Source organism: Saccostrea echinata, unplaced genomic scaffold (genome assembly GCF_033153115.1).
Source record: "Saccostrea echinata isolate AGI-Se365-2 ecotype Australia unplaced genomic scaffold, CSIRO_AGI_Sech_v1 ptg000030l, whole genome shotgun sequence".
Lineage (NCBI taxonomy): Eukaryota > Metazoa > Mollusca > Bivalvia > Ostreida > Ostreidae > Saccostrea > Saccostrea echinata.
Genome location: NW_026889779.1, coordinates 6,801,068 through 6,814,539, shown reverse-complemented (window position 1 = coordinate 6,814,539; position 13,472 = coordinate 6,801,068). Strand labels below are relative to the sequence as shown.

At 32.3% G+C, this 13,472-nt stretch overlaps 1 protein-coding gene and 1 pseudogene across 1 annotated transcript; one reads left to right on the top strand and one right to left on the bottom strand.

Moving 5' to 3' along the window:
* The first annotated feature begins 5,008 nt into the window (after positions 1 to 5,008).
* LOC133196150 (putative nuclease HARBI1) lies at positions 5,009 to 9,052 on the top strand (annotated as a pseudogene).
* Positions 9,053 to 9,550: 498 nt separating this feature from the next.
* On the bottom strand, positions 9,551 to 12,285 carry LOC133196149 (myb/SANT-like DNA-binding domain-containing protein 4). The gene is made up of 5 exons (XM_061332080.1): positions 12,101 to 12,285; positions 11,188 to 11,255; positions 10,797 to 10,946; positions 10,024 to 10,243; positions 9,551 to 9,569 (listed from the first exon to the last, which is right to left on the bottom strand). Exons 1-5 carry the CDS (start codon positions 12,283 to 12,285, stop codon positions 9,551 to 9,553), a joined length of 642 nt encoding a protein of 213 aa, XP_061188064.1.
* Between the last annotated feature and the right edge of the window lie 1,187 nt (positions 12,286 to 13,472).

Genomic DNA, 13,472 nt, shown 5'->3' with positions numbered 1-13,472 from the left:
ATGATTTTCAAAACTTTATACAACCAGCCATCACGATAAATTAATGACAAGTACTTTTGACATCATGGACAACTGCTTGTATAAAAGCTCAGAAGCTTTCATAGCTTGTGATTAGTCATCTACAATATACATGTAGCTTTGTTAAAAATCATTCTGATTCTACGTACAAGTATTCTCAAGATGATCTTTGGAAGATGCTGGACTTCATCATTGACAATATATCTGTAGTGTTTGAAGACCAGTAGACCTTTTCACAAAAATTCTTACGATTTATCGTAAGATTTTGAGTTACGATTCTCTTAAGTTAATTCTTAAGTCAGTTTCACGAACGCATTCGTAAGATCGAAAAAAATCTTAAGATAAATCTTGCGATTTTCGTCTACGACGCACTTAAGATTTCACTTACCAGAAAAAGCTTCCCTGACAACGTACTTTCAATTTCATTTGCTCATGCGTATTGCATACTTCCGTGTTTACATCTGTCGTCTGAGAACTATCATTTACTATGTCAATTATGTCGAATTCTAAAAGAAAGCCAAATTGGAGTGGATCTGAAATTGAGGCTCAAAATCTTACGATAATTCATCTCTTTTATTTATTTAGGTATTTTTGCAAATTCTCTACCCTCTGCAGATGGAGCAGCTGCATACCCGTCCATACAGAATAAGAAAAAGAGAAAAAATCCTCAAAGTAAGTATGGATATTAATCTGATGATGAAGTTGGTATTTTTGTTTAAACACTGGTTTTTATACCAGTAGATTAAACTCATCTGAACAAGTTTAAGTGTGCAGTGCACTTTTCTGAAAGTTTTTCAAGATTGCTCAGGTGATGGACCATAGCTCAAACCATTGGATACACTGTATCAAGTTTGAGATAACAAGGCTTGATTGTACATGTGCTCTTTGTCATATACAGTTGAACTTTGGTATGTTGAACATTGATATTTCAAATACCTTGCATGGATATGCTGAAATCATTTGGAAGTCCAAACCATTTTTCTGTGATTTAATTAACCTTTAATATTTTGAAAGCTCAGATGTCTTGAAGTTTTTTTCTCAGTCCAATAGAGTTCAAGTTAACCAGATTTAACTGTAATTATTCAATTGCTTGAAGTTGTGTGGATTCTAGTTTTTCCACATTAAGGACTCTGACTCTAAGCTTAAATTGGGGATCATCTTAGTCACATTGAAACTGCATGAGTAAGTTGTATAGATTCAGTTTTGATTAATCATATCCATTGGGCTAATGTTAGGCCATAATATGAGGTTAAAATTTTCATGGCATTAAAGAGGGGAAAGAATCTCATTAAGTTATCTTTTTCACAGGTAATGATAGTTGCAAATATGACATCAGAAGAGAGTTTTTTGATGGGGAGAAAGAAAAGATTGCGGCCCTTGAAGAGTACAGGAAGAAGAAGATTGCCTTAAATGAGAAAATTATTGAGCAGCAAAGTGAGATGATTGCATTGCAGAAAAGGACAGCAACAGCTTTAGAAGTTATAGCCTTAAGATGTGAACATACAGTGCAACCATCATCACCATTTTCAGTTTCACCTATCATTCATTTTAATACATAGTTTGATGTCTTAAATGTCATATATTTTACAGTTATGGATCTTTTCCATGGTGAATATGGTTTGTTACATGTATTCATCAGAGAAATATAAATATTGACTGTATTATAACATAGCCTAGATTTTAATAACAAGGCAAAACAGAGTGTGTGACAATAGCATTTTTATTAACAAATTTCTGTTGCAGAAAGATTAAAAATGTCCAGATTACAAGTTGTAAATTCCATTTCTTATCTCTATAGATTTATATAGGAACTATAAATATACTGTGAAATAATATTTTTCACATTATGGTATTTTTTTTACAAGGACAAGTACACAATTTATGGATACATATATTTTCAATCTTTGATCACTGAGAATATTTACCATTTAGGATAATAGAATTGAATGCATAGAACTAATACTAATACTAAGGTAATTTGTATGAATCAAGTATCAATTTCAAACTGTACATGTAGGAATATTTTATGCCAAGAGAGATATTCACTGCAAAGGTAAATTTTCAAATCATATGTGTGATTATTTATAAGTATTCTGTTTTAATTTGGATAAGAGTGTTGTGTCTGATTTATGTTGTTGCTCTCCCTTTGCTGCAGTACAGTTCTCTCATATTTTCCTATTCCTTATATAAACGCATGGAAAATTATTATGTACATCATTGTATGTTAATTTTAAATACTGTCTATTTCAAGGGGAAATATCTTTTATCTTAATGTGCTTATTTTAACACTTCTACCTCAAATCCAATGCAAGTGTTCTAATTTAAAAAGTTATGCCCCTTATTAGCTCATCTGGGCTTTCTGAGGTAGTGTAGATTCTAATTGCTCAAACCATGGCCCTTAGGGATAGGGTGGGGTCACAATAGGGAATTCGAGTTTTTGCATTGAAATACATAGGAAAAATCTTCAAAGATCTTCTCAATAACTACTTGGCCAAAAAAGCTGAAACTTAAGTGGAAATATCCTGAGGTAGTGTAGATTCTAAATTGTTCAAATAATATGTCTCCCGGGGATAGGGTGGGGCTACAATAAGTATTACAAAAGGGAGACTCAGATGAAGAACAGCAGCAGGACCATAGTTACCCAGGTGAGCATTGTGGCCCATGGACCTCTTGTAGTTAATTAAACATTGTACATGTTACAAATTTTCTGAAATCCTATTTTTAAAAATGATAATTTTTTCACTTGTTTACCATTTTCATTGGTTGTTGAGGTTTAGAATTTAAAGAGGTGCTCAGGGTAGCTATTTCTTTGCAGTAAATGGTGAGAAATATTTTTAAAAATATATTGTTCTTTTACAAAATTGATTAAAACACTGTTTTAGGATAGTTCCATGTATGTGAGCTCTTTATTTGTAAATATATTGTTCTTTTACAAAATTGATTAAAACACTGTTTTAGGATAGTTCCATGTATGTGAGCTCTTTATTTGTAATAATCTTGAAAACAACACCAATCCATGCTCATCAATACATAGAGATACATGTAATAAAAGCTTTGGTAAATTTAAATACAAGTGTACATACATTGTACTTTTATTAAATCAATCTCATGTTGGAATATTTCATTGTAGTGTTCAGTACAATTTGTACATAGGTATTCCATTGCTGTATATATTTGATTAATTTGTGAGTGGAGAAGAATAAGTTTATGTTTTTGTGTTATTTAACTTTCTTTGTAGTGTTCATTGTTGTACATTTGTACATATGTTAAGGTATTCTAATGTTGTACATATTTGATTAATTTGCGATTAGAGAGGAATACCAAAATCTAAATTATTTTTGCAACTGTTGATGAGAAACTATATTTTAAAAAAGCACAGTGAAAATAGTTCACTCTAAGATATGAATTAATGTGCATTATAAATAGATAGAGAAAAAAATCTTAAATTTATACAAAAATACTTAATACCATTATTATTATATGTAGAATCGTGTTATACTTGTACATGTAATAAACAGTAGCAACACACACACACACTATTTTGAAATGTAGACCATCATACAGGGTTCATCATATTTATGGTTCATTCATATACATGTACAGATTTATTTCTTGCTATTGGATAAAATGATTTTCATATACACTAATGATTTATTAATTTATAAAAAGAGCTTAATTTTTATTTGATATTTATTGCTACTGATGTTCCACTAAAATAATTCCACAAAAACAGATTTTATTGACAATACAGTATATTAAAATAATTTACAATTTCATTAATTGACTTTGTATGTTATGTTTTCTCCCCTAAAATCTCTGTGAAACTGTTTGTCTCACCCCATAGCCATCATTGGCATTTCCTTGGTACACAGTGTTGTCATGGAGGATTGGGATTGGATCATCAGCAGCTTGGAGAGGGAGTCTTTCATTGATTGCTTTGTTATGGAGCCTGAGACAGCATTCTATAATTTTTATACTCTTAGATGCTGTAAACTGTAGACTCCCTCCTGTTTTGTGCAGGCATCTGTGAGAAGTAGTGAATTATTATCATAAAATAAGTAAATAGTCACTTGAAGTAGAGGAAAGTCAATGTCATAATTCCACAAACCTAAATCTGCACTTGAGCACTCCAAATGCTCTCTCTACTGTATTCCTGGTTGAGGCATGGAACGGTAAAAAGTTAATGAAAGTATAATAAATAAGCTGCTGCATAGTCTCTTAAGTATACATTAGCTTATAAGCTAAAATATTCATATAGGAATATAGAGCAAAATCACTGGGTGCGAAAAATAGACATAGTACAATATTAATAGGAACCGTTAGCTCTCTTGGATATAGAGATAAAAATACTGTGAAAACTTACTTGTATGTGAGCAGGAATTGCAGAAGACCGGGAGGTAGGGTGTTGTATGGCGTTTTTCGTTAAATTGGTTAGTTCTAAAATAATTTGTCTTGGGAAACGGTATCTGGCAATCAATTCGTCGTCAGTGAATTTTTCTAGTGGGTCTATTCGGTCGCGAAACACCCTCTCCCGACGAAATGCTCGATCATTTTGGAATAAGAAAATAAAAGCAGCCATTTTTGTTTATTTAAGACAAATCTTACGATAATATTTTGCTCTTACGAATTATTTATCGCACTTACGAGAGGGTTAAGGCTCTCGTAAAGTTACGACAGATTTTACACTTAAGAATCTCTTAAGAATTTTTGTGAAAAGGGACAAAATCGTAAGTGTTCTCTTACGATAGAAATTAATCGTAAGAATTTTTGTGAAAAGGTCTACTGGCTTGGATTTCTCGAAAAAATCTTAAGTTAAATCTCAGACTTAAGTCTGAGTTTTTACTCAAATTTCTGAGAAAAATCTTAAATTTGAGAAAACTCAAAATATTGCATTTCTCGAAAAAACTTGTTCTTTTTCTTACTCAAACTGAGAAAAAACTTAAGTTACCTTGTTAGTAAACTTTTAAAAGTCCTTAAAAAAATCTCAAACATGGCGGTGAACAACCGACGGCAGCGTCGTAGACGTTGACATAGACAGAGAGTTGCTTACAACAGGCTTGTTGACGTAAAAATCCTTTAGAATTAATGCCAGAGGAGGAGATTTTCAAAAGGTATCGTTTCCGCCCGGACACAATTTTGTTCGTGGTGAATTTATTAAGACGATTTCTCGAGAGAGACACTCTGCGAAGCTGTGCCCTCACCCCCCTTCTGCAGGTTATGGCCACACTGAGATTTCTCGCCACCGGAACTTTTTATTCCTTTGTAGCCGATACATTTGACAGCCTGTCCCCATCCACTGTGTGTAGGGCGGTTAAGGATGTGTGTCATGCTTTGTGTCAGATGTCACGGCAATTTATAAGGATGCCAGCAAGACATGCAGCTGATGGAGTGAAAAAGCATTTCTATTCCATCGCAGGTAAACAACAAAACAAGGGAAGTAATCACAGAACAAATGGATGCAGGTTACATCGTACCATAAATCATTCGAATCAATAAAACAATCAAGCCATTTTGTTTTCGCATACAGCAATAAAACTTTTTTTTTTAAATACAAAAAGAAAGAAAAGATATGGAACGATTTCTATTTATGCCATCATGTACACATAATTTGCAAAAAAAAATATATGGGAAAGGTGGGATTCACAGGTACCTGAAGTGTGGAACCCCCCCCCCCCCCACAATAATTTAAAAAATCGTAAGAACTTATACTTTCTCAAATATATAATATTTCCCCATCAATCACACTCAATTACGACCTATGCCGTTTCATGCAAGCAGATTGTACTTCTTACGTTTAGAGATTGGCCATGTACAGTATGTAATAAAGTTTATTATAACGTAAATGTATTATACATGCATGGCCATTCTCTAAACTTAGGAAAACGTACAGTCCTGCCTGTATGGAACGAAAAATGGGTGTGATTGACTGAGAAATCTCAGTCTTGAGAAGTTGAAGACTCTTACTTAATTTAAGAAGGGGGCATCCACCAGGTGTTGGGGGGAGGGGGGGGACTACCTCAATAATAAAATTGAATGCAAATTAAAGAAAATAATTGAGAATAACTTAAAGCCAAAATAGTGGATAATTTCAAGACTTTTGTAATAGAAGATGGTTATCATTTTCCCTTATTAGTTGCAACATGCTTGATGTTTTTTTTTTTTTGTGTGTGTGTTCACATAGTTACTTATTTCATGGTCCTAGGTTTTCCAAATGTCCTCGGGTGCATTGATGGTACGTACATCAAAATTCAGGCACCTTCAGAAAATGAACCAGATTTCTTGAATAGAAAAGGATACCATTCTCTAAATGTACAGGTAATTTGTTTTAATTATTTTGAATTATAATTATTTGCACTGGCCATCGTAAAATTAATATTTTTTAAAGATTTTTAAAAATTATAAAAATCTCTATCGAGTAATAATATTTAATTATTTGTATTATCAGATGATCTCCGATGGCAAATTTAGAATTTTGAACTGTGTCGCCAAGTGGCCTGGAAGTGTACATGACAGCAGGATTTACCGAGACAGTCATATAAGCATTGCCTTTGAAAATGGTAACTTCATTTGTAAAGTTTTGTTAAATTGAATAATTATTGAAATCAGTATATATACATGTATATGGAAAGAAATCCCATTTTTCGACAGCGGTAAATTCTACAAAATTCTTTAAAAGTGTGATGCTAATCATCGATATTTCCCTAAGAGTGGCAAATTGGAACAACTTTTGGAGTTTGGATTCAAATGTTTGAAGATGAAGATAACGAACTGCGATCGATCTCATAAAAACTAGGCATATACATGTACAAACAATACAATTCTGTGAACGATCGATCTCATAAAAACTAGGCATATACATGTACAAACAATACAATTCTGTAAACGATCATCTCATAAAAACTAGGCATATACATGTACAAACAATAAAATTCTGTGAACAGGGCTTAAACAAAGAGTTGTACATGTACCAACATCAAAGCACCTGACATTTGACCCAAATATTTGTAAATGTCATTGTAATTCAATATATACCACATACGTTTTCTATTTTATTATTGAGTGCATATATTAAGGACTCCCCCCCCCCTTTCCAAGGTTGAAAACCATTCTTTACTGCTATTGACAATTATTGCCTGGGTCACTACCGTGGAAAATCACCGATTAGCGCTTATTGCACTTTTACTGAGTTCACTCAAAAATTAGAATGCTATTTTTTTGCCACGGTTTGATTAAAAAAAAAGGGGGGGGCACAAATATGATACTTAATTTCAAGTAATCTTATACATTTCTTTATATTTAAGGACAATATCCAGGACTACTCTTGGGGGACTCTGGTTACCCTTGCAAACCCCACCTAATGACACCATACCCCGTCCCTTCAAATGATGCGGAAGCAAGATTTAACAATGCTCACGCTAGAACCAGAGTTGTCATCGAACAGACCTTTGGCATATTGAAGAAGAGATTTCCATGTCTCCACAGCGGCTTAAGAACAACCCCTGAAAAGGCGTGTGATATCACTCTGGCCTGTGCAGTTTTGCACAATATAGGAATAGATCATAATGACATACTGGATATTGATGATGGCGTATATATCAACCAAGGGGATGTAAATTTTAATGTTAGGGATCAGTGGGATGGCAAAGATGTTAGAAATTATATATGTAGGTCGTTTTTTCATAAAGTATTATGCCACAACTGTATCCCTGGTACAGTTGTCTATACATGTATGATATTTACATTTGAGTTTATATATAGTTTACAAATCATAATAGACTAGTATGGAAAAAGAATAACAGGGTTTGAACAACATGTGAATGCAGATATACAAAATTTTTTATGCCCCCGTAATTATAGATTCGAGGGTACATGTATTTAGTTTTTGCCCTGTCCGACCGTCTGTCTGTCTAGCTGTCTGTCTGTCTGTCTATCCGCAAAAACTTTAACCTTCTCCATAACTTTTGATTCGTTGAAGCTATAACTTTCATTTTTCAGGTGTATTCCTTGTGACAGGAACAATCTTTGGGTACCAACAAATTTGACATTTTGACCTTGATTTTGGAGTTTTACCCACTTTAAAAACAACTTTATCCTGGGCCATAACTTCCGAATGGTTGTTGTTTAGGCTTGCATATTCATTAAGACAAGTCCTTATCTTTTACAACACTTTTGATCTTTTGACCTAGACCTTGGACTTTGACCTTCGCCAAAAGCTGTCATACAGGGGGAAATCAGTGTTTTACAAACAAATCTTGATTTATATTATGCATGCTATACAACCTTTTGGGTTATAAGTGGTAAAAACAATTTATATGGCATTGAAATATAGATTTAAGTAAAAAAATTTCAGTACAACGATGAACACTTTGAAAATATTTTTGAACTTCTTAAAAATTACCAGTAATGATATATCAGATATCAAAAAAAGAAAATGCAAGTAACTAATTATGTAATTGTTTATTATATTAACGCTGTACTGCTACATGTATCACTTTACACACAGGATATTATAAATTAAATTTTATAGAGCATTAGTTAATTCAGTGAATTAAGAAAATAAAGTAAGAAAAAAACTAAAATTATGGGTACAGTATTTAGAACAGAGATATACACTGAGAATTTTTGAGAGAGTATCTGTATGATTTTTTTAGAACATTTATGAAATGATGAAAGATGAAACATTTCTCTTGCAAAATATACAAATGTAACACATTCTTTTGGTCAAATTCCATATAATTAACTTATGATGATTAAACAAAATAAAAACACTAATACCAGTACTACATGTATATTTACATAATACACAATTATTTTTAAAATCTTGACATGTAATAATCAAACAGTGATTTCTTAATCAATGTCCAATAAATTTGCACCAAAAAACTTGCTGAGAGTTTTTTTTTTCTTTATAAATGAACACAAGCATTTAGATAGCAGATTTAGTGATGGAATCATTAGTAAGGCAAGAGATTTTTTATTACAGGTATCTGGATATAAGGATGTCTGTCCCATAGGAAGGAACCATAACTCTTGAAAATATCATTTATTTGGATGTCTTAAAATTTTGCTTTATTTGAAATCAATTAATTGTGTGCACCAATTTTTAGTTCATGCTTTTAAAAATAATCAAAGATCCACGTAGTTTAAAAACTTTAAAACAGTCTTATAAATAATTGACAAGTGCTCCCTTTACAAGAACAAAAATTAACATTCTGTAAGATGTAATTTTCTGTAAAATTTGTTACAATTCTTTTGAAACCTTGCAGTATTTAATATCTCAGAAAGAAAATTTCTGTTCAAGAAGAGTTCATGAATAGATGCATTTTGCTAAAATGTGGCTAGAAAATGTTTATATACATGTGTATCTATCTTTACCACTAATACAACATATTTTTTATAATACTAGTAATGTTGTTTTAGTATTTAATAGTGGTAATCAAATATTTTATCATTTTAAAAAATTATTTTATTATTTAAAAAAAAAAGTTTCATGCAAATGAACAATAAAAAAAATCAATACATGTACCCGGTATCATCTTAAAGTGGAGAGTCTAAGAAAGGTGAAATAAATCATCATGTTAAAAATATAGCATCCATGTATTAAAAAATACATTTTTGTTCCTATATAAATGGAGATTAAAGTTTATGACAGAAGTACATGTACAGATGGCAAATTTAGAATAACTGATTCTCAGGCAGTGCAAAAAAATTGTCCCCTAATCTTTGACCTCAGGCATAATGTAAAGAAAATTCAACATTTGTAGTTGAATGAGGAATTTATTTCACTCATGACATAGGATTTTTGGAAAAAATATTTTTACTCTGCTAGTACTCATGAAAAAAAGTCCCATCAATGAAAATAAATTCCGTATTCAACTAGTAAACACTGAATATACTTTATATACTCATATATGTAGGCCTACAGTGAATTTCTTTCTTTATAAAACTTATTGTTCTGAATTTCTTTTTGATTGTGACGTTTCATTAATTTTCTTTTTTAAGAACAATGTTTTGATTCTATAATATTCATCTTCTTCCTTCAGCTTGATTGTCTCCTGAATATACTTCTCCCTCTCTGCCTTAAGGGTCTTAATCTCCTCATCCTCCATGGTTTTCCTCCTTTTGGATGTCTTAGTTGAGATAGTTGATGGCAACTGTAGATCAATAATTTGACCAAACTGGGTGCTGTCATTTATAGGAATTTCCATGTTTGTACATGAAATACCTAAAAAAAAAAATAAGCAAATGTAATATGCTCTTTTATTAGATAAAAATTTCAAAACATAAAAATTGCATTATTCATATTAATTTTCATACTTTAATGTAAATTACTAGAATCCGAATGGTCATTTAGATTTGGAGCCCTTGAGGGCATACAGGTAAATATTTATCTTTTCCTTGCATTGATGCTGACAGTTTAGTATAATTCTTTACACAAATATTGCATGAAGCTGAGGGTAACAATGGTTGACAATGATTTTTTCAACTATGTATGAATCTATTATCATTGCATCTAATTAAAACAAACAAATTAACATAACAAATATTAAGTTCTTACTGTTTCCTCATAAAGCAAGTATCTCCACTAGCTAGCACCTCTGAGAATGAATCACCAGCAGTACTTTGAAGACAACCAAGAACTACTGAAAAATAGTGATATGGATTATAAAAATGTAATACCTGTCCTTTCTTATACCCAATATGTAATTAACGGATATCTTATCAAACCTTAGGTATAAATATTTTTTTTTGCTACCGATACTCAAATAATAAAATACCTTCTTCTGTATCATGACCTGAAGACAGACCACAAAGAGTGGGTCTGTCTTCAAGATGATTTAGTATTTCTGTTTCCACTGGAGAAGGAGAGGGGGGTTTTGGACCTCCACCAGTGACAGGACGTCTAATTGCATCTGATTTTTCTTTAGCTGCATAAAAACAAAATATTAATATTGTCATCCATAATTTTGCCATTACTTATTGGAGAGATTTCCCAGAGAAACAAAATCATAAGATTTTTTTATATACCTGAAAATTCTCCATTCATATATTTAGGTTATCATAAAAGTGTCTCTTAAATTGAAGGCTATAAGTGATATATGGACACATTTTAAAAACAGGTGAAAAAATTAAATAAATAATTGATTAATAAAATTCTACATACTGTACCTCTTTGTTTGATGTTTGCATATTGCTTCCGGACTTCTTCAACAGTTCTTTCAACTGTATCGGACTGTCTGTAATCAATTTATAATATTTTATTTGTCAAGGTATTTCCACAACAAGCTTTCAAAAATGATATATACAAGGGTACCTATTTCCAGTATTTTAAAACAAATGCAAATGACACTGAGCTTGAAACGAGATTGAACTTTAAATAGGCAGTTTTTATTTCATTTCAAATGCGTTTATTCTATTAAAGAAAGAAAAAAATTATAGAAATTTTAACTTTACTAAGTCTATAATCTGAATTTAGTAAAATAAAGAGGGGTAACTCTCACTATAACTGTATAAATATATAATAGATGTACAAAATGTACGAGTACTTTCTGAATTTTGCTAGGGAAAAGACTTCTGTAGATTGATGCTCACGAATGTTAACTTTCATGTTAATAACCATTATGCCAATCTACATGTCTGGTCCCTGCCCTTTGCATTCGGTGGACAATCTAGTTGTCAACCCGCATCGCCTCCGTGTAGAGAAGTGTAGCCGCTGACTTGTCATATTAAATCATTGTGTATTTTTTTTAAAAATAATACAGAAAACAATGTAGGCCTATAATCATGCTACACATCCTCTCTGCCCAAGCATATACCTAGATATATAGCAATTTTAAAATGACTGAACTTTTTAAATGTCCGTTTGTTGTCTCAAGAACTTGGAATTCCCCTAGATACGTCTGAAAAACTTATTATGGCAAATAAGAGGAATAACTCTAATTCTTAAAACAAAACAACACACACACACACACACGAGGCACTCGTTTTCTATTAAAACAATAGTAATAATTATCAATTATGCATAATAAGGCATAATATATACGTGTTCATGATTATAAAATATACTGCAAATGGTACTTACGCATTCACCGCCTCTGCTACCTCCTCCCACGCCCCCTCTTTGAGTTTCACATTTTTGACACCCCCCGACCCTTTCATTTTTCCGAAGAGGCGGTCCTCGCGTTGTCGGACCGCCTCAACCAAAACCAGTTTTTCCTTCTCGGTCCAATTTGGCCGGCGAGGTGTCTTTGAAACTTTCACTTCCATAATATAGGCCTAGATTGCCGTAGCAGACGATTATTTACATTGGATACTATAACCGGAAGTAAGGAGTAAGGCCGCTTATGTAACGTTGAAAAAACTCAGTTGAGAAAAAAAAAATAAACTTAGCTGAGAATTGAGTGAGTTTGTTTCGAGAAACGCGATTTGAGAAAAATCTTAGCTGAGTTTTTTCTCAGGATTTGAGATTGAACTTGAGTAAAAACTTTTTTTTTTCGAGAAATCCAAGCCAGGCTTCAACCAAATTTCCCAAATATCCCCAGGTCATTAAATGCGCTTGCGCGCACATCCTTTCCGATTCATCAATTTTGAACACCCACCCACCCCCACCATCTTAGTTGTTATATTAGGCTACATCAACATTACATAGATCCCCACCTATCATTTAACACATTTAGATACATATACATCACATTAGTCGGATAAGTTTTATACATGTACATACATATAGTAGTATTTTTTTTTCTGTGTTTCTGCTGTTATCATTTTATGATTCCAGTGCCACATCGACCATCGTCATGGCTTTAGTGACCCTTCCAGCCTGCAATCCATGCCTGCGCACTGCAGAATTTTGCAACAAGCCATCGCTGGCAACTTCTGTTTACCCTCCAGGGTTGTCAGCACCATATGACTCCTCATTTCTGCAAACTGTATGCGCCAAATGCCAGATTGAGGATCGGCGCTTACTCATTGACACTTGCTATAATACTTGATTATTGTTCATTGTTTTGATACCATTGTTTTATTATGTAATTACCTTATAATGTTAAACAAGAATAAAGCCATGACAGATACTGCCATTCTGAATTGCTTATTCTTTCGAGATAATTAAGTTGATGTAACAGAGTTTTCAACAGTGTTGTTTCAGATCAATATTTTGCACCTATAAAGACCTTGTTTGCAAATTCTATAACGGCCTTGTTCGCATAAATAAGCTTTGTATAATCTTTATAAAAGATACCAAAGAGTCTGACACATCTGATTCATATCTGGATATTTTACTAGAAAAAAAAAAACGTTTATGATAACCTATAGCTACATACAAAACTTTATGATTAACATAAAATGATGAAAAACATGATGACTTCAAATTTCTATCATTCAAGATATAAACATTATTAGACAGTTCTTTTCTTTTCTTTTATTTATCTATTTATTTGAGTCAAGTTTTGACT